The sequence below is a fragment of the Typha latifolia genome, chromosome 9 (genome assembly GCF_019914945.1).
Source record: "Typha latifolia isolate L0001 chromosome 9, TyphaL0001v2, whole genome shotgun sequence".
NCBI lineage: Eukaryota > Viridiplantae > Streptophyta > Magnoliopsida > Poales > Typhaceae > Typha > Typha latifolia.
In genome coordinates this window covers 3891320-3914522 of record NC_133094.1, presented here as the reverse complement: position 1 = coordinate 3914522, position 23203 = coordinate 3891320, and the positions used below count along the sequence as shown (strand labels likewise).

The window sequence follows — 23203 nt, the reverse complement described above, 5'->3', positions numbered from 1 at the left end:
TTAATTTACTTTAAAATTTAAGCACTTAACGTTTTTTAATAATTGACATCAAATTGCAATTGTTAATTAGCTCTTGATGAGGATGTGAAAAGACTTGATTACTTATGTAAAAATACAACAATATAACAATTGTAACTTGGTCTAAAGAACATGAGAGTAAGTTGAGGTGGTATCAAACCACAGGGAGTTACACTGTAATTTGCCAACTTTTTTTTTCCTTTTTTGAAATCATAATCTTAGAGCCGCTTGAACCAATTGAATGGTTCTTAAGGCCTTGTTTAGTTTGAAATTAAGCTTCAAATTCGATTAGTTAATCTTAAATTTTAAAAAAATAAATTTAATTTAATATAAAAAATAAAAAATATTTAATTATTGAACTAATTTAAAGTTTTCTAAACTAGTTCAGAAAGTGTTACTAAACTCAAAAGCAAACAACTAAAACTTTCTTCTCTTTATTACATCAGATCGGAGAGGAGTTGACTTCAAGTTTTTCGAGTCAAGAAGAGATCAACTCATCCTGATCACATGCGGAAGGTGGCAGAGATCGACGCGTATTTGGTGAAACCGTCTCTCGTACTCTCTCAACTCTCTTTGCGATTCACGATCGAGATCGTTTCCATGCAAGCAGTTACGTACGGTGCATTGCATGAGCTAATCCTTCAGACTAACATATATATATATATATATATATATATAAGAGAGCTTCAGGACACCTATTCGTTGACGTAAGCAATTTAAACAGCAAGTTAAGATATATACATAGCTAGGGTTTAGTTAGTTACACATTCACATTACCTCCCAAGAACAAAAGCATTTAATTTGTATCTAAATTATTTGAAAACGTTCAACATAAAGGTGCAAGAAGATGGCATATTTTAGATGGTAGATGCATAAGATAAAGTGCACGCCCCGTTTAATGTGGTGCTAGGTTATTAGTGCAGGACTGAAAATGTAATTAACCCGTATACATAAGATCTAGGAATTGTGAACCATTGTTTACCATTAAAATACTACTAAATTCAGGGGTTGGATAGCCATCGTTGGGTGTCAGTTTTTAATCCTACCCGAATCCAAATGCTTTAAACAAGCTTAAGTTTTAATATAATAAAAAAATTCAGGTCATTACAGGTTAACCCACATCTAACCCAATTATTAATCAGATAATATTGTATTATTATCTCAACCTAATTACCTGCTGACTCGACCTATCAGCCTGTTTATGACACAATAATCTAGTTATAACTTTAATAACCCCTTTATCATCGACTATTCACCCAAAACTAACCCATTTTCACTTGCCCTAATCCTTATCGCTTATGCTCTCCTGATCAAATAGTGGTTTCAGGTCTCTGAAATTTCTCGTCTTTGTCAATGATATAGAGATTTTTTACTTTGGTGGTAGATTAAAGATGATCACATTTCTTATGAATCTCCAAGGCTGCGACAGGGAAGAATAGAAGACCCAGAAAGCAATCACTGTTATGCCTCCTGAAAAGGAGCCAAGCATGCATAATCTGAAGCACGCTAGCTCACTTTATGAGGTTGTCAACAAGACTATATACTGATCAGGAAAATTACATGTTAACCAGAAGCTCTGCCGGGTATGAAGATTGGGAATACACCAACATAATAGCCTGAGATAAAAATAATTTCAAGTTGACATTTGTTAAATCGTAATCTATTTCACGTTGTGGCCATGAGGAGCAAACAGCTGTAGTGCCAGAGTAGTTATCATTCATCAATTCTTAGACAATGGAACCCTTGCACCAGAGGGTATTTCTGGCTCCCGCTCCCAATCTCCCATGAGTTTGTCTCCCATGAGCTTGTCCATGACTGCACCGCGATCATGATCCTGAAAACAAGAAACATCCAAGAACTAGTAAAGGCCACACATAGAATTTCCATCTATAACCTGTGTAACTTCACAGAGTTCTTGCCAATCAAATGTCAATACATTCAACAAGATTAAAAAAAAAATGGCAATCATCGATGTCATTCTTGCATCTAGAGTGAAGAAATAGAAGGGCTGTAATGTATAACTATTGGCTGAGGACAACATGGACCATAATTTGATTTGATAGATCTGCTTAATAGGGGAGTCATACATATAGTTGTTTACTTTACAGGAAATAATTTGTTAACGGATCTATGGGTAGGATCAGATTAGCTGTGATAGGGAGACAAATTTTAGAGGTTGTCACTTGCTGTCAATAAATCCAATCAATTGAAAGCACACCAAATTCTTGGTGGGCAAATGAAAAATATATCATGACATACTGAACAATGACTATGCAGAACTGTTGTGATAAGCCTATTGATTTCCATTGAGTATCATGCAGATTAGAAAAGAGAAAATATCACATGAAGAAATCAGAAATAGTGAATAAGAAGCTCACCAAAAATAAATTGCTGACAGTTAAAACCAGATTATTATCACAACTATGAAAGGAAGCTTTTGCCTCAGTATTGTTTAAAAAGTGTCAAACAATTTTTTTTTCATATTAAATAAGTTTGCAGAAGAATTGCAATTGGAGATCACATCGCACACATTTTAAATAATAAATACATAACCGGAGATTAATTGCTACTCTTGTTTGGAAGAAATTGGAGAAAAATCATGATTTGGAAACCCATATGGAGTACTTTAGATGTTAAAACAAATTGCAAACCTGCAGGTTTATTTTTCCAAGCCCACTCCTGTGCAGCCTGAATTCCCTGCATGTAAAGGATAGAGGGAAGTGTCAAAAATATGTATTGGAAACATGTACTGAAGGTTACAAACTTGTATACTACCTGTTGAACTCGGCTGAGATCTACAGCAGAACTATTGCCTTGCACTTGAGCATAATTTGAATCCTGGAAGAAGAAAGAGGTTAACAGAACAACAATCAAAGTGGCAGGAACCAAAAAGAAGAGAGCATTCCCCAAATAGCAGAAACTGAATAACAATACAGAAATGAAAGTTTATGATGAAACTTGAGAATAAACACTAGAATGACTTGGAACACAAATAATATTCACTAACAAATAACATATAACATATAATAATTACCAAATAATTAAGAACTACATATACCTTGCCACCAAAGGCAATTACTAATGCTGTACAGGTGACTGCCAGAAAAGAACAGATTTTATAACCTTGACCAGCCTATGTTCCTTAGACACATCGATATGCCATCCATTAACTGCATAGATCGCAAACACAGACAATATACAATGCACGCCTTTATAGGAGCTGCATATGGGCTATATAATTCTTCTTACTGTCACTTCCTCCTATATCCACATGCCTTGCTTTCTATAACAATTAACAACTCTTACAAGTTAAAGACATTTAATCCTTCTTCTCTCCAGATGGTCATAAAGAAGTAACCACTTACACAAATGAGGTCCTGGAGAAAAATTAGCTTTCACATAAGGTCTTAGTTTGATCCTGATTAAGTCCATCTCATTGACTTTGTAAATTCTTCATTTTCTTTTAGTTCCATAACAAAGACATTTCCCTTTATTTCCGCAAAGTAATAAGTTGCCACAAAACCAACATTACTACATTTATCGAAGATAACCCTGGGAATAATTAAAGGCCTCGGAGATCAAAATGAAACAGGAGTAACTTTGTACGATCTGACAGAATTGAAGATTGGCAATTGATGCTCCAACAGGAAAAAAAAATCTCATCTTGATTAAAAAGATCAAAAAGAACAGAGGAAAAATCACAGGAGCCTCAATCTTGCAGGTGATCAAATAGAAATGCTAGAAATGGAAAGCATGTGATCCTTCCATTGGCTATCTTATTTCCCTTTGTATCATTTGTGTTATTTATTCTACCTAATGTATGAAATCAGAGGTTATTGCATTAACCAGCACGATGACCGATTGATTGCCTTAACATATGAATACTGTGACATTCCTTCCCTTCTATAGAACATGATTCTAACATGAAGGTGCAAGAATATTTTATGGAATAATTCCTACCACCTACCTGAGTCTAGGAACTCCGTTTTAAACTTTAACACTTGCTCAATTATTTAATTTCCTTTCTCACTTCAATATCATTCTTTTTTGCATTTTTTAGTAAATGCACTTGGATAGTAGCACTATTCAGCAACCTCGTAGTTATCTGTAAGTAGAAACCCCACTTTTAATTTTAGTCACCCATAAAACCAATATTCAGAACTTCCTAACTGTAGAGTTTGTTTAGAGTATCAATGCAAATTTTGTTGTTCTGCTGAAAAATAGAGCAGATAAATGAGTATGTCCCCTCATGCCATTGTTTTAAAAAATTTACCCTTTAACACTTTGCCACCCATCTTAGATAGAATATAACTAAGCTCCCATTAGGTGACTACCTTAAAATCTCATATCATATTTTAGTATGCAGATTGACTCTGAAATTCAAAATTATTGTACATGATGAATTAGTGGATTTGAATAGATTACTATAGTTCTTAACAAGAATGCAGTTAGTATATTGTTTAGATTGTAGGCATTAATTTTAACTTCTTCTCTAACTATTATTTCTTGTATTTGTTTATTTTTTAATCGTCTTAAATTTTGGGAGCCCGCATAGGCACCCACCTAACGCCTAAGCGCTACATGTAGGGCTGTCAAAAAAAATCGCTAGCTCACGAGGCTTATGAGCTCGGCTCGAACTCACCTTGAGCTCCAAATGAGCCGAGCCAAGCTAAATTATTTAGCTCGAAAAATTAATCGAGCCAAATAGAGCTAGAGCCAGCTCGAATTAGCTTAATATATATATATATATATATATATATAATTCAACTATTTTATGTAAAGCTAGTCTAGCACAGTTGGTTAGAGTACTTTTTTCATTATCCAAGACACAGGTTTGAATCCTACTTACTATATTTATCAAAGTAATATGTGGCGTTTTTCAAATGAACTTCCACTCTTAGTCCCACATTGGAAAATAGCAAACACGGAATGGCTTCATAGCTAGCTCTTACACCGTTAAAATGTGTTATCTTAAATTAATTTATATATAATATTTTAGATGCGAGCCACTTGAGCCGAGCAGGGGTATTATCCATTTCGAGCTGGGCCAAGCGTAGCTCAACTTGCTCGAACTCGGCTCGTTTACATCCCTAGCTACATGATCCCTTGTCCGCTCATCTACCACCTATAGTCTTTTAAAACCTTACCTCATGCTATCATTCACTTAGAAAAAGTCCAAGAGTTATAGCTTAATTGTAGCAAGTAGCAACTGTTCTCCAAATGGCAGATAGGAGACCTAATCACAATAGTACCCACATGCCCCATGCGTTCTCAAACAATGATGAGTTTTTGTTGGCATGCTTTCTTATATCCATCACCCAAAACATGACAAACTCAAGATGAACCTATTGTATGATGAGCAGAAGATGCAAAGGAGTAGAGGAAAGGAAACATTAAAATCTGAGAGCAGAAGATTGGATGAAGAGAAAAGGCCAACCAAGAATACTAGAGAAGAAAACTAAAAGCATCCTCTACAAAATGCTGAATAATCAATTTAACTAACTAAACACAGGGCATAGGCCCTCATAACAACCCATACATTCTCCTTTTACCATTACAGTTGAATTTCCAGTATGAGAAATTGACACTCTTGCAGATCTCAAATGCCTCTTTGCTCCTAGAGCCAAAAGAAGTTCATAGCAGCTTGTTATGTTGTTCATTCATGTGCTTCACTCAGGACAATGAACAGGTGCATTTAAATTAGTAACTTTTTTCTGGAATGGCATGAAGCAGATTACTCATGTCCAGCATAGGCAGGAACAAAGCTTGATTATCAGTAGGAGTGCAGAACCTGGTTAACTACATCGACAGGCCTAAGGGATCTGGCTCTGTGAAGATTTATAGGGAACAAGCTAAATGCACTTGGCCCATGGAATACTCGAGCAGAAGACACTCCCTCCTCTCTGGAAACTAATCTTAACCTAAAAGTTGGAATTTGCAACGATACTAATTAATATCTAAGTATTAATAGAGATATTAGAAGAACCAATCAAAGTTTGAAGTCTCAGGAGAAACCGATTCTTTCAGCTCGATATAAATCAATTCCCCAGATACAGCCAATACAAGCAGTTGAAGTTTACAAAGTTTCTATTAAAATCACCCAAAGCCAATCATTAAGTGGGAATACTGACAATTAGCAATTAGTAGTCTAGTATTTGTTTATTTTGATTCTACTATTGTTCCTCTCCAGTTTGGCAGATAAGATTCCTTTTGTGTTTAATCTTGTGCTTAGATATTATCACAATTTTTTTGGGGTTTATTATTGTTTCATATATTTATGGTCAGATGAAACTTATAAATGGTCGATAGTAATTTAGCTTCTCTCAGTTCCCTTGTCGACTAAGCAATCTGCAGCTAGAATTTCATCAAAATTTGTCTACAAGAAAAAGAAGTTTACACCAGGATCAAATTACAATAATGAAAAGCTACAAGTAGTAAAGGAATACCTGTGTGTTTTGCTGGCCAGCAGCAGCAGAAGCTTGATACTGCGATGGTGGGGAACTAAGTTATAAAATAGGACAACCTAATAAAGTGAAACAAAACAAATAAGTGGTACAAACCGAAACTGAAGGCTGAAGGATGTGCAATTGTCCATGATGCCTCATCTGCATTTGAGGTTGTCCCTGCTGCATTTGAGGAACTTGCTGGGTAGGCTGAATCTGTGTATGTGACTGAGTGTGTGATGGTGATTGAAGCTGCTGGAGAGAGAGTTTCTGTTGTTGCTGCTGCAGCAAAAGCAATTTCTGTTGTTGTTGTTGTTGTTGCTCATACAACACAAACTCTTCAGGTTTCTCCCACTACAGTAGCATGATCTAATCAAATTGTGTGGACCCATAATGCCAAGACTTTCAGAAGAAAAAAAAAATATAATCGAGGCTCACCTTACTTTCCCGAGTGGCACTATTATAGTAGTATTTGAATCCTTCAGGAGAGGAATGTTCTGACCAGTTGCAGGTCAATTGAATTGCAGGTGTAGTAATTACTGGAAGTGAAGGAGTTGCAGACAAAGTTGTAGGCACAATAGCAGCTGGTGCACTGGCACTGTTGGATGTTGCTACAGGTCCACCCCATGACTACGAATAAATTATATAAAATCAGAAAGCAACAAAGAATGATACAATTAACACAATATGCTAAACTTGTTTGTAGGTAGCTCAGCAGCTTAGAAAAGAAATTCACAAAGAAAGCCGGTATTTCAGATCTGACCAAATAAAGTCAGCTGCCATAGACTATTTAAATGCTCCTTGCCTGCTGTTTAGTGGCTAGAGTAGCCTGCTGCTGATTTACACTTGATTGTTGCTGCATCATTTGTAGCTGTTGTTGGAGCTGCAAAATTGCTTGCTGTGAGGACTGAAAGCTTGACTGCAAAGCTTGTGCTTGCTGCTGCAGCATTACTTGTGGTATTTGTGATGGCAATTGCTGCATAGGCTGCTGAAGCAGTTGGGGTGAGATGTTTGAGGAAGAAAATTGATGTTGATTAGCCATAGTAGGCATTGGTTGCTGTTGTGCAGTTCCAGGAGTTTGGAGAGCACTAGCAGTGGGATTTTGTTGGATCATAGTTTGTGATGTAGGCAGAGGCCCTCCAAGACCAGGTAACTTTTGAGATGGTAGAGTTTGGCTAAAGGAGGCCATGCCAATAGATTGAGGAACCTGAAGCTGGCTAAGCTGTTGCATTGGAGCCTGCAGATTTTGTCCCTGGGAATAAGATAGCATTTGTTGGGTATTATGCAGTGGTAGAGAAGGGGGAAAGCTTTGAGGTGACACAAGTGACTTCTGCAAGGGTGATATTTGCTGGCCGACAACAGGACGAACTTGTGTCATAGAAGGGTTAAAGCCCTGGAAAATGCAAAAGTTAATGTAATAAATGAACGGACTTTTGTTAGTTCATTATGTCTATATTAAAATACCATTTGTGGGAAAGAAGTTGGTGCAGCTGAGTGACTAGATAGAGATCCATTGGGAGGAATGCTGGTGGGTCCAAAAGTACCAACCTATGATTTCCGCAATGCAAAAAATAAGCAAACAAGAATTAAAAAAATATATTTAATCTAACAGAATATTTAAGTTGATGCATACGGTATCTGATGACGTGACTGCACCACCTTTGACAGTTGAATGACTGTCAGATCCGTGGTTACTAAATTGAGGTCTCATTGACGGTGGACTAAGTGGCTGCCATGAATCAGGTGGCATCCGTCGACCTCTTGACTCATCAAGATTGTCTGTTGGCCTGAGACAAAAACGATTTCAGAAATAAATGACTATGGAGAACAAAATAATCTGAAAGGAAGCTAACTTGGCTGCATAAAATTAAACACATAGATATACACATGCTATTAAGCATGTAGAAACCAACTACTAACTCCATAAGAGCTACCTTGAAGGTTAATTATTGTTACAGCTAGTCAGGTCAACTCAAGGTGTTGCCGAAATGAAGATATTGAGACAGATAAGCAGGCTATGACAGAAGGTAGAATAAAAAATATATGTGCATCCACACATGTTGTAAGTAGCCCCATAGAGGAAAAGTTCAGGTCTTCAGGCGAAGCAGTTCTGGTGAGTGCCTTGAGAGAGCATAAGACCAAAACTGATGTGGGAATAAGCAGTAAGAAAAGATATGATAGCACTTAATTACGGAAAAATGATTACATCAAATGGAGTTGAATGAAGAAAGGATATATAAGTATATAACAAATTGCAAACGGTTGGGCATTGGGATAGCAGCTTGTCACTGTCGCAGTTAATATAATGAGAAGATTATGGGAATTCACAAATTATTAGATTCAGCTTACGCATGAGAAGAAAAAAGGAACTAAACATGTTTAAGAAAGGTTCTTAAAACCCAAGGATGAGCGTAAAAGAAAACATAGTAGTTTTGTCCCAAAACACCGTCTTCCCCACAAGGAAGAAAGCAAACGAGGGAGACTAAGAGGGAATGGAGCCAGAGTCGATGAGAGGGGTTACATTGATAAAGTGGGAACTTGAGAAAGGAGGAATAGATGAAGAGGAGGCAGCGGCAAAGCAGAAGAAGTGGGGGTGAAAGGAGGGGCAATCAACAGTGAATGAAGCTGACGATGGAGGACAATCAACAGTGAACAAATTGAATTGAGCGAAGAAATCAATGAAATAGGTGTGCAAGGTGATGCCCTAGGGCCAATGAGGTCTTCTGCTATCTCCTCAGCTGCATGCAATGTATCGCCCAGCACACAGTGTCAAGCAGCACACATAGTCCTTCTCCTTCCATTAAATTTACTCATCATATTATACTCCTCAAATTTAAAATAATATATACTTTCAACCTTTCTAACTTCTCGTATCTACGATTACAACTCTCACATCTTAATTATTATCTATCATAATATACCTCTCTTTAAATATATGACCATGAGATGAAAATTTTCAAACATCTTAAAAATACGGATAGAAGATTCATATTTACTCAAACAATGGAATTATTAATATAATATGGGTTTACATAATTTGTACTTTTTCAATTAATTTAACCACGGAAAGGTTGTGGGGCAAAGTAAATGAAAGTTTAAAAGGGTAAGCATAACCATAAAGTGTTAATTTGAAATTTACCCTCAATTAAATTGACACAATTTCTTCCGGAGATTAAGGATACAAAAATCCAGAAAAATAAAAGCAAAAACTAGCATTTTCTTCAGCCAGGACGGAGAAGGAATATCAAGTTGCATGTATGCACATCTCCCTATCTATCAGCGTTGCAGACCAAAAGATCTGCATTCTCAGAAACTAAGAGTGTGATGCCATGTAGAAAAAGAATGTTAAGTATACCTTTTGTCTTATGCTTACATTCTTATGAAGGTCGCTTCATTTTTTGTCTGCTCTAATAAAGAACTCAGAGATGGAGAATATACCTGATCACTAGTGCTGCTTCAGATCGAGGACTGAAACCAGGACCCCCAAATGCAGGACCACCCCTAGAAAAGAACCAACCAAACAATAAATATAATTTCAGAAGCAGGGGGAAAAGTTAGATGATAGTGGACGTAGGATTATCAAACAATTTTCCAACTAAAAGTAATAGAAGAAAGGACTTCAAGTTTAAGTGACCTTGATTCTCCAGGTCTTGGCCTCTTAGGATCAGCAAACCGAACAATTAACGGCTGATCACATCCCTGGTAGTAGAGTAACAGCAAATTCATCATTGGTAAGTCCAGAATTCTAGATAACTGATCAAGCACACATACCCTCATAACATAAGTTCCATTAAGAGCGTTCATAGCTGCCGCTGCCATCTCTCTGGTCGAAAATTTCACAAATCCGCATCCTTCATATTTTATTACAGTGACGCATTAAAATATATGAAAAGGAAAAAAAAAGGATGCAACAAAATCATACAGAAGATGTGAAAGTACAAACCACGACTCTGCCTCAATCCATCTCTCATAATGTAGACATCTTCCACATGACCATATGGTGCAAATATCTGTAGAGTCGGACCAAAAGATACCACCGATTTAAATATACTAAAGAAAATGAAGTCATTTTTTGTAATATACTGTATACTTCGTAGCAACATCTAGCCATTATAATGTTGTACATTGTCTAACAGAAAGCTGACAGAAAATATCTTGCAGTACAAAACAAATGTAGTGAAGTGGTAGTTCCATTGCAGTAACATACTATCAAAGAACATATCTATAAAAACATTTATATGCTTCCAATAAAATACTTCTTAGAGCATTATCAAGAAGGATAGAAAAGAAAAGGCAACACTTACTTCCTCAACCTCCTTTGGAGTCGCTTGCTTATTCAGTGATGCGACAAACAGTTTATGTTCAATTGCCCCTAGTGAAATACAGATTTCATATTAAGTACAGAACCAACTAAGCTAATTAACAAGTCTAGGTAATGAAAAATGAGTTTCTGTGATGACGGCTACTAGTAGAATATACTGATCACAAACAAGGGTTTGTTTGCCCATATACTGATCACAGTGACTACATTAATAGATGCACTACAAAAAATTGAAAGCCAAAGTATTTAATATCTGTGAGCTACTTTGTGCACAATAAGCAGGCAAACTATGGGGTCTAGCAGTTTTTCGAAAATTACGTCTTAACATTTTTTGAACTTGATGAAGAGATGATGTAGACAGTGAAGGCTATTTACCATACTTTTGAATATCAGCTGTGCATAATTAAGTTTGAATCAAATAGAAAATGTGTACCAATTGAATTCTTACCATGGCGTTCCCGTTCTCCATCAGCATATCTAACTTGAATAGGACCTGTACCCTGAACCAAATGCTTAATTACTTAAGCTAGAACTCAATTACTTGTGTTATAACCTATAACCATAGCAAAGTAAGAGAAAGAAACCAAGCAATATGAAATAAAAGTCACTCACCCCAGGCAAAGTATACTGATTATGCAAAGCTCTGATGGCTCGATCAGCCTCTTCTGAAGTTGCATACTTGATGAAACAACATCCTGTAGAGTGAAGGTTTTATAGTTGACTCCAAGTAACTTCAAGAGTTCCTCTATGCAGATGGCATATGTGTATGCATTTGCAGCATAAATACAGTGAAAGTGGAGAATTAAAACAGAAGAAGCTTCTATATGCTGCAGATTTATTACTTCACCAGATCAAATATCGCAAAGGAGAAAGAAAATTTATAGCAGAGTAGGTCACGAAAGACTTCATCCAACACCTTTATCATTCACAAAAAGTCACAACTAACTAATCTTCAAGAACATCTAAACAATCATATTTAAAAACAGATGAAAACTCACACTGCCTTTACAAACATCAAGATGTAAGGAAAGAAGTTTGCATTCTCCACCAGATAAGGAAAGCTGATGAGTCCCATTAATTACCATGAATGATTTTCAAATGTCAAGCAAGGTGAAGGCCATAGATGGTTCTTGTAACATAATTTTGAGTTCTCAAGTACAATAACATTACATTTCACTCTACATATCTTGCTAGTACCTTACAATAAAAATAAGCCACCCTACTCCTCACTCCTCAAATCTGAATTTACAGACATATTGCTATCCCTAACCCTGCATTTGCAGGGTCTTATGCACTATGAACCATATACTGTATAAAACAAGAAAAAAAGGAAAAGCTGAAGTTGCCATGTCATCCAAAAGAGTCACATTCTAGAAACATAAACCAACACAACAATTCAACTAGAACTTTAACTCCTGGGGCAACAAGATTCAGATGTCGATGAAATGTTTGAGATAGAATGTTCTCTTGCGATCACACCCATGCAGCAAAGAAAAAGGAGCTAAAATTGACACTTAACCACACTTTCAGATCTTAGAATTCCCAATAACGAAAATTACAGCAATCTTTGCTCATCCAGAAAACAATGAAAAGATCAAAATTAAAGAGCAGAGTCAGCAGACAGGAGAGTTCTTCAGAAAGTTAATAACCAACACATGGAGCAGATACCAATATCTCTGAGCATTTACCCACTGTCATATGTTGATGAGATCCAACCAAGCAATGAACTAACAATTTGTCTAAAGAAAGGAACCATGTGGGAAGAGCTTATAGCCAGCATTTTAGTGGTAGCAAATTGTAACATGCATGTAAGAGTTCTCATGAAATTGAGATATTCAGCATTGCAACCATCACTGTCTTTAGAGCACCAATTAAGCACATCCAACTCATTTAGACAACAATAGAAAATCTCAAAACAGACAGAATCAGTAATAAGGTTCACCACAAAACACAAGAAATTTTACTTCACGTGATGACACTAAGGAGTGATTAGGTTCACGTCAAAACAGACAGAATCAGTAATAAGGTTCACCACAAAACACAAGACTCAATACATTGGCACAAGTGCTTCACCTGCACCTATACCTGCATCAAACTTATGATTCTGGAAATTTTAAGTATGTGTCTCTCAAAATTTCTCAACAGATATATTGAATTCAGAACACAGAAGGGGATTTAATTAAGACTAATTTCTTAGCTACACGATCAACAACAAACAATGCATAAGATCTTATGCTTGTTATACTTTGTGGAGTTGAATCATTTAGTGACAGTTATAAATAGAGAATCTGAAGATTGTATCTCTTGAAACTAATAGTCTACAACCATTGCTACGACTACAGTTAACATTCTAGTAGCCTTATTGTTAGCTCAAAACAACTTTTGCATGCTGCCTTATTTCACTGCATTGCTTCTCAGTACCAACACAGTAAAACGGACATGTCTACCTTCCAATGGAGAAAAGTTCCATATATACCAGAATTCTGATTCATAAGAATAGGCATTCAAGAATGCAAGAAATAAAAGGACACTAATCTAAGATATCCCAATTTGAGGCCCTTTTTCTCAACTTACAATCTCACACTTTTGGCTCCTTATGACACATTTGGAGATGATGTTAAGCAAGTTAATAACTTTCATCTCTTCTATCAACACAATGAAATGCAACTGGATTATAAAATCTAAAATTACAAGCCACTACCTCTCCTTTAACAAGGGAAGAACATTTGAAGTCTTTCAGCAGCACAAACAGAAACATAAATTTTTTAGACTTCCTCAGTCAAAGATAATAACATTATATATTGGGTTTCCCATATAATTAAAAAAATAACTGTCCAATAAAATTAAGCATATCTGCTAATCTTTGACCCAATCATATACCCCTGCAAAGCCAGAATGTGCTTCAAATATATAACAGTCACAATTCTTCATGGTAGTGAACATGCTTCCAAATAGCGAAGTAGATCTTTGTGACTTGAAAGACAAAGTAATAATGAAGAAGAGTACAGAATTAGTGCATTAATACATGTTAATAACAGAAAGTAATATGCAACCCCATGATGGCAAGAAGAGCAGCTATCTATCTATCTATCATTACTCTACTAGCATGCACTGCACAATAATAGACAAGAGGAACAAGCAAGAAATCACAACCTAAAATAGCAACAGCTTGCATCTAGTTAGTTATAGTGTCAGAAGTTTAAATTCCAAATGACATGTAATCGAGGAAAGAATTAGTCCACTTCCAGAAATTGCTGAAAATGTACCAGTTGAGCTAATTGATTCATGAGCAATCATTGTATCCTCATTTCTCATGCAATGGAAAAACTGGTTGCATCTTGACAGCTGCAGCCAATTGTATCCACTAACCACCAATCATTTACCAAAGCAGCTCTCTATAATGAACCACATCCAAGCGTTGGAGCATCTATAAATCTATCTACACATATATTTGCTCAAACATAGAAACTCCCATAGGGCCAAAACCATGTTCCATATATTGAGCATAAAACATCCTGCAAGTGTCAAAAAAAAACTAAAGTTGCACAGCCAGAGTATCTTTGAGGCCACAATATTGTCATACAAAGGACATAACAATCACCAAATGTTTCTGTGGGTTAAGCAGAACAGTCGCAGCATATTACGCAGATACAATAAGTAGCACTCCACATACAATGAGTACAATGTATCTTGCCACCAGTCCACCATTATAAGAAATTAGCAGATTCCTACTTGAAAACTGCTTCTTAAGTTTCAGCCAAAAGAATCAAATTAACTGAAAATCAGTCAACAAGGTACAGGATGACAGAACCATTCCCACATACACAATTACTAAGTAGATGGAAGCCATGAAATTGATATATAGCATACATGATAACCAGACCAAGATGTTCCCTGAAGATAAGGCAGCTCTGGTTCTTATGGCAGTTACTTTGATCTATAGGTATATGTACATCAAACTTCAACAAATGGGATAATTTTAGACATTTGACCCAGAATAATAAGTCTCGGCATTGTCGAGCCACTAATGTACAGCAAAAGCTGTCCTGGAAATATAATATATTTACATTCAGGTCATGAAGCACAATATTTGAAAACCCAGAAAACTATCCACGCAAAATATAAAAGGAAAATATCAACTGCAAGCAAGCCAATTGCACATGACCATTAAACAAGGCAAACACAACAAACTTAAGAGTAAAACCATAGTATAATATATGCTATGTATGAGGGCTCCATCCTTTGCCTAGGCTAGCAAAAAGAATAAGGACATCATACTTGCAAAAGGAATGGAACACCTTGACCATTGAGAAATAAAGGGCTTGCCACCCACATAGGAAAGAAATCCAGGATCCAACACAAAAAACAGGAAAAAAAAAACCGTAACACCTAATTTGAGATCTATATAGGTAGAAGCCCACCAATGAAATATGACCAGCCCATCAAGCAAACACAAGATGCTTAATAATAGAACCACAATAGAATACCACTATGAATGAGCATTCAGTCCAACGTTTCCCATGCTTCACACAGCCAGCAGGCTTAATTTGCACTGGCAACAAAAATGAAACAGTATCCAGGATCCAACACCAGAAAAGATAAAGTGAAACACCTATGTTGAGACAAGAGGATATGAAAGCTTCCCAAATCATCCAACAATATGAAGAGTTATGATGAAATCCTTTTTAGGCATGCAACTAACTTCCAATTGAGAAAAAGATGAAAATTGATAGTCGTCAATCACTTCAGAATTTTATTTTGGTATTTAGCATCCTTTAAAGCAAGCATAGTTTCATATCCCTTGCCAATTTGCAGTTGCAAAACTCGCACAGGGGTAAATACCATAGAATACTAACACTACAAACTTAATGAACCTAAACAATATGCTGGTGATAAGACTTCCCGCTCTGAGTGGTACTAGATGGAACTTAATTCAAGTGTTATGACAAATCAACCGTTAAACTTTTCCATGACCTTGTCTTCTTCCAGGTACACAGAAAGAACAGAACGAAAACATAGCCAACCACATCAAATACCACGGACAACTGTTCCAAAACTAATTGAGAGGAGACGTCACCTTATTGCTCCATTTACCCCTCAGGAGACCTGAAATGGGACAAAAAATATATTCATAATGAGAAAGGAAAATGCATCTAAGCGTACCTTGTTGCTGGCCTGTTTTCCTATCTTTGATCAAAGCCACCTCAATAACATCACCATGTTCCTCGAATAGAGGACGAATCTGAGTTAGAAAGAGAAAATGTTATTTGATGAATTAGAGGATGTTGAAACACATGTAGGAAACTGGACAAAAACATTCAGCAGCCATCTCAACAACCACTACACCATGGATCCAGTATAAAACTAACCAACTTATGCATAATTGTGGCTGTTGTATACCAGTACAATAACTTATAACACAACTTTAAAATAGTGAATCCTCATTGCTATCATTTAATATAGCAAATGATTATAGTTGCAGAGATCTTGAATGCTATTACTAAACTATTTGAGGCTTTGACTGTATAGTCCTAACGGAATTAGAATTCAGTCATATTTAATAAATCGCCTGATGTAAATATTGTGTAACAAGTGAACTAAGATTTGTTTCTTAAAATGGTGGGATGATAACTTTTGGAGGAGGCCAAGAGCCCCAGTTAAATTCTATCAATCCAAACTTCAAACTAGTGACTAAAAATATAATCACTAATGTTATATCTAGAAAGAAAATGATTATTAACTTCGTGGTAATGCACGTACCAGATAATACTTTTACAAATGACTACTGCAGTGGTCTAGGTTCAGAACTAAAATTTTACAGTGGCTATGAGCCTATGATTGAAGACAGATTCCAATTAGTCATCAAGGAAAAAAAACTTAATATTTTTTCCAGTTGTTACGGTCCAGAAATATCAAGAAGAGGGATTGTATCTGATTGTATCCTTGCAAATAACCATTCTAGTTTACTTGTAACTTCAGTAACGATATTATATTTCTTGAAACTGATATCTCCTTTGAAATTCCACACTTGAATTCTTCTTTTTTCCCCTTTTCTTGTTTTCTTTGGAGAGAGAATTTCGAGATCAAGAATGAGAAGTGTAGCTCTTTTTGGCACCATAAGGTGATTAATGCACAGCACTCAAATAATTAATAACAACCTACTTCCAATACATTCCCTCTTTCCATTAATACCCGTGAAAATAAGCATGGTTACAGATAAGTAAAAAAACAAGGGCACACTTTCGAGTTAAGAAAATAACCAAAAGCTCATAAAAGACAAACAATAACGAAGGAACACAACTTTGAGCAAGATATTTAAGCTACGAGTCCAAGAATATGAGATGTCCAAATTCCCCGGTATATCTCAGACAAAAGAAACAGCCACTTATCCCGAATGGATACAAAAAATGGTGTATATATCTCTAATGATGGAAAATAAAGCTGCAATGGGAAAAGATTTTGCAAGTGAGAAGAAAATGCTCACATCTTCCTCGGTAGCTGTCCTTGGAACCGAACCAATAAAAAGTTTAGCATAGGTGTTCGCATCATTATGATCTAGACAAAATGTTACCACACAAGATGTAAAAAGTTAGGCATAAGCAAGAATATAATAAGAATGGACAAATTTTGTTCAATTAAAGCGGGAAAATGCAAGTAGTACACATGTATGGCTTTCAACTTGTGGTTAAGTTATGATTGGAGAGCAATCCATTTCCAAACTAATTAGAGAACTGATTATGAAACAAAAAACAAGCAGAAACTTCTGTATGAAGGAATTATCCAACATTTTATTCATTGCTTAAGGAATAAAATAAAGTTTTAAGTAGACTTGATAAATCTCAATTGCTTCAATACCTTTGGCACTTTAGAAATGAGTCTAGTATAACAGGGAAAAAGAATGTTCACCATGAACAAATGGAATAACTAATATATTTGACCCAATTGACATTACGACATTTTAATTCATGGAACATGTTTGATTACCTTTGTTAGCTCCATGACTTGTGAAATAATCAATTTCCCTTTGTTGAAATCTCCAAGAAAATACAGAAGAGAGTTAAGAGACCAATTAGCTCAGTCTAGGGTTGCATGTTACAGTTGCATCATAAGTCATCATCCATCTATCTTCATCTAGGTTTTGCTCTATATAAGACAAACTTTTATAAACTTGCAAGTTGCAACTAGGATTGCATGAGCCAAAATTACATTAAGGAATATAGCTGTGAAATTGTCAGGTTAATATCTCGTGGGAGTTCTTCCAACATCCAGTGGGCTAACTTGCAACTTGATGAGAGCAACAGCTATTCACCCTATCAGATATAGAGGTCCATTGTTATCATTTTTATATTAAAAAACCCAGAATTCAGATTTAACCCCAATATCTAGGTTGACACAATGACTCCACTAAGTCAGACATCCAAAGCAATATCTTAGGCTACTCTACTCAGTTTAGCAATTGGCAAAACCAATTGAAAAATTAAATAATAAGTTGGCTTAATCAAACTAAATAAAGGGGAAAAGTAAAACCAAATGATCAATCTAATTGACATAATCTGCTTCCAGATGAATCTTGCACAATAATTGGACCCACTTAAATTCAAAAGAGCTTTAAGTAAATCAGTTGAGCGTCCATGCCCAAATCAATTCCCTCAGGGTATTCATTCTTGACTATTAAGTTGTAGTCTCTAAATACCGATGCCATCAGCAATCAGCCATCAGGTGTAACATGTCATCATCATTTCTGGCAATTCTATGTGAAGCACATTGGTCGCATCCGATGTTAAGGAAAACCTAATCAGGTCATACCTACCAATAAACATATGCATAATCAATAATGAATGGATGCCTAAAGATGTCACTATATTTCAAACAACAAATCTCCACATTGTGGGTCAGCAATCGCTCTAGAGCTATGAATACGAGATTGAAGTATATCAAGAAGCTGCAGATGCATGTCATGAAATTGTCAGCAGTCGATCTTGCTACTACCACTGCTGATAAGTTACTTACACTAGAAGGTGTAGGGTTGTAGGTCAAGGAAATGGATCAGGCTTTGTATGAAATCAAAAGGGCATAGTCTAAGAAAGAACCAACTCTAGCTAAGGCGGCCTTTTTCTCACTATACATAAATAGAATGCCACCTACTTGGTCAACTAATTCATTTTGAGTATTTGGCATGCACTAACAAAGCAAAGCACACTTCTCATTTTAATATTCAGACCACAAATTCTCCAAGAAATTGTTTAAACTTTAAAATATTAATACCTTTTCCAACAACCAACAAAAAGACGCCAAGCAAATTTTTCACCAAGAACAACGACATGAACTGCATTAGATGAACCCTTGCATGTCAAGGAATAAATTCCATGTGCAGTATTCTTAAATTAAAATGTGATGACTCTATATAAGATCGATGTCCTAAAGGGTAGACGCAATATGCAGGCAGACAAGGTACATAACGCATATGCAGTATTGCAGACGCATATGCTGCATAGGCATTCAATATTTTATAATATTTACATTCACTAGTACATATAATACAAGTTGGCAATCAAAAGAAAAGGAAGATATTGAGAGAAGTATGGAAGAAAGGCACTTGTTGCTATACAAGGAACTCTATGTATCTCTTGTAATAATTGCAGTTAAGAAGAATAATATGCTAAGTTTACAATAAGTTGTACACAGGTCTTATTACCCTTTAAGAATTAGCTCTATGTAGGACAAAGTGTAGACACAAATATCTGACCCCTATGAGGGTGACAGCATTTTAGGTTGTCATAAGATGGCTTATGTTTCTCTTTTTTCTTTCTTTTTCTTTTTTTCTTTTTTGACAAAAGCGCATCTTTCTAAGAATGCAAGACAATTTACACTTTATCTTCAATAAAGAATAAAGATCAAGATATTGGCTCAACCACTTATCACAACGATCAAGCTCCTGTCACGGAAGCCAAGAGATCACGGGAGTTAGGCATAGAATGCTCTAGAGGAATGTGCAACATGTGGACCAACTAGAATTTAGCGTATACATATGTGTTCTGGCTTTTGCCCATTGTCACATATTTCTATTGGAGCATTGAACCATTTGTTATGTGCTTAAGTGCCTTATGTATCAGGATGTATTGCCCCAACCCCCCGTCTAGCCCATAATTACCCTGGCTTAGAAATTAAAAGAAAAAAGGTATTCACAGCCTCGTGTCTTCTCCATCTATCAAATTACCAAAGGGTAACCCAAAAGAGGATGACAAATTATATCAACACTATACACCCAATTCACCCAATTTTCATTGCAATGTGAATTTCCTATTGAAAATTTTACAAGGCAACTTTCAGTCAAGAATTTCATCTCAACATTTAAACTGAGCAATCTTGTATAGCTTTACAGTTTCTCAGTCTCCAAAATAAGTTCGACAACCATCTTGTGGGAGACCAAGTTCTATCTTAATAAATAATAACATAATAGTCTAGTACAAAACAAAGTAACAAACTAAGTTTGAGCCAAATAGTCTAAAATATAGCATTTGGAATCAAAATGAACTCCGATGGAGGCTTGGAGCGAGAAACTAACCATCCAATCATCTTCTATAGGGATGTCAATTTCTTGAAAGTTCTCTCTCATCATGAACTTCATATTCGTCGTATTCTTCATTTTATTCCCCTAGTTCGATCATATTTACCTAACACCTAAATTTTCTCAAAGAGTTATCCAACAAATGGTGACTTCATATCTGAAATTCTGAAATGCATTAGTTGAAAATCCAAAGATCCATCTTTGCACTATCCAAGCCCTAGTAAGGGTCAATCTATATGTGATTTATCGTTATTTGAGATCTGTAATTATTTATACTCATAAATAAAAAGGTGCAATCTTTCTAGTATCAACCTACAGAAGGATCCTCCTTCGATGGTCAAGTCACCTGTCATAATGTAGATAAGCATATCCTAGAAAATGTAGGATACAGCAAGCATAACGGTCGCCACATGTGTATCATTTCACATCCAAGGGGTAAGCGTAAGAGTTCCAAATCAATGATACGACCAATAGAAAACAAAAGGCTAGGTAACAAGAATCAGTAATAACCAAAAATAATCACTAATAAGAATCACTAGGTAACACCATCAAATGAAAACCCTAAACTACTCGAAATAGCAACTAACAAAAATCACTAATTCCCAACAGGAAGAAGAAATGAAGTCTCCTGACCTACCTGGAGAACCTCCCCGCCCGGAGAACCCACGCCTCGGTCCCGGCATCGGCATAGGCATCGGTGGCCCACCAAACTCGACCGGGCTTCCACCGGCGCCGGCACCCCGGAACCCACCGCTGGGAGGAGGGTACTCCGGGGGACCTCTGTAAGGGTGATACCTCCCTCCTCCGCCGCCGCCGCCGCCACCGCCTCCACCTCCGGCGGCTCCGCTGGAGAAGCCCTCGCCGCCGCCTCCTCCTCCAGCACCGCCTCCGCGGGGATAGCGGTGGTTGCCGTGGGTGGGGCTTCCGGATGAAGACCACCTGGAAGGCATTCTCGCGTGCCTCCCGCCGTCGCCCCCGCCGCCCCCGCCGCCGCGGTGGCGATCCATCGCTGGATCTAGGGTTTTACTCAGCTGCGGGGGTGACTTGCAAAAGAGAGGGGCGAGACGTACTCGCTTGAGGAGTCAGTGAACAGGAGAGGAGAGGAGAGGAGAGGAATGGTGGTCGAGGAGCAGAGCGCGTCGAGGAGATTGAGAGGAGGAACGAAGGAGGGTGAGGCGTGGAAAGGGGTTTGGGACGGTAACAAGGGTTTGAGCACGAGAGAGGGAGAACTTAGCCTTTTTGGCGGCAGGGATAGAATTGGCTATCGGTCGAGATACAGCAAACGGCCTTACGATCCAACTGTGTCCTGCAACGTGTCGTCAAATTTGTCTCTTCTATCACCTGTGACTTGACTGCATTCTGAGCTCTTTGGAATTTCGCCAAAATAAAATTAATTGACGTTACTTGCTAGAATGCTTCTTCTTCTTCTTCTTTTTATAAATTAAAAAAAAAAATCTCGACCGAAATATTATCCATAGGCTAGATAAGGGCAATTTTTTATCTAAATTAATCTCACAGAAACTGATAATTACTGGAGTGCTGCAATATTCAAATTTATTTCTACATTTTTTTTTCAGTTTAATGTCCCATAAAAAGTAGTCGTATTTGATAGCGATTCTGAAATGGATTTATCAATTATGTCAATATATTAAAAGATCATTTTTCTTATCAATAAAAATGGTAAGTAATTTATAAATTGCTCTCCCATAAAATAATTCAACTAAAGCGCTTTGCATCCAAAACCTTGGTCATTTTTTATGTTTAATTATTTTTCTTGTCTTGCTTGCTTCTACACTTATTTTATTTTTTTTCTTTTCTCTCGCACTCTCAACTTTTTTGCCCCTTGTTGAGTTGTCGGTGATCATGTAAACTCAGATATCTACTGGTTCTCAAGGTAAATCTGGATAAATATATGGTACAAAAGGTTTAAAAATCATGCTATAAAGCTAATGAATTAAAGGTTTTAGGACATTTAGATGTTGATTTTCCTGGGGATATAAATGATGGTAAATCTACTTCAAGTCATGTTTTTTTTATTTGGAGGAGCTGCAATTTCTTAGACAAGTCAAAAACAACAATGTGTTGCAAGATATATATTGTTTGGATAAAATGATTCATTGATGATATGGAGAAAGGTATTAGTAATGAAGAGGAAGATATATATATATACAAAGACAATATCATCACATATATGACATTGTGGAAAATAAAGAGGTAAATGCAAGATATACACTTTCTACTGAGATGACCATATAAATGCAAGTGCAGAACCTTTTTGAATGACGAAAAAGTAAAAAGTAAATAAAATTCATAGTTTAATAAAATAATTGTAACTATTTATTAATTAAAATAGAAGTTACAAGATATGCTAAGGAAAAAAAATTAAAGGGGAAGAAGTGTGATCGAACTTTGGAAGGAGAAGTGTGATCCAACTTTCTACTTAGTAACTAGTAACGGATAGTTGATTAATGTTCTATGTATATAAATTTTTTTAACTAATCTTTCGACAATTTAAAGTCAAAATATGTTGAACTAATCAACATTTTTATTAGGAATATAATGAATTAGACCTCATTTGATAATAAATTTAAGTAAAATTTTATTTCGATTAAATTTTTTTTAAATGGGTCTATTTGGGTCAAAAAGGCAGAAAAGCCTTCATTTTATACATGCGACGTCAGGGATAGTCAGTCATCAACCAGTGCCAGAAACTGAGATGACCATATAAATGCCATCATAATATCATATAATTTATTTTCCGTAAACTAAAAATGACGTTGATAATAAACACAGCTATTTAGACAAGAATACAGCTGAATAAATATAGGCATGCACAATTATAAAACCAATACT

At 36.3% G+C, this 23203-nt stretch overlaps 1 protein-coding gene across 1 annotated transcript; it reads right to left on the bottom strand.

Annotated features, from left to right (window-relative positions):
- Positions 1-1479: 1479 nt before the first annotated feature.
- LOC140794717 (flowering time control protein FCA) lies at positions 1480-21597 on the bottom strand. The gene is made up of 19 exons (XM_073146854.1): positions 20988-21597; positions 17267-17337; positions 15946-16024; positions 11395-11477; positions 11231-11282; positions 10766-10833; positions 10405-10471; positions 10233-10312; positions 10096-10160; positions 9900-9962; positions 8095-8248; positions 7926-8009; positions 7267-7854; positions 6900-7091; positions 6579-6815; positions 6465-6503; positions 2794-2856; positions 2670-2715; positions 1480-1852 (listed from the first exon to the last, which is right to left on the bottom strand). Exons 1-19 carry the CDS (start codon positions 21355-21357, stop codon positions 1845-1847), a joined length of 2409 nt encoding a protein of 802 aa, XP_073002955.1. The 5' UTR covers positions 21358-21597; the 3' UTR covers positions 1480-1844.
- Positions 21598-23203: the final 1606 nt, after the last annotated feature.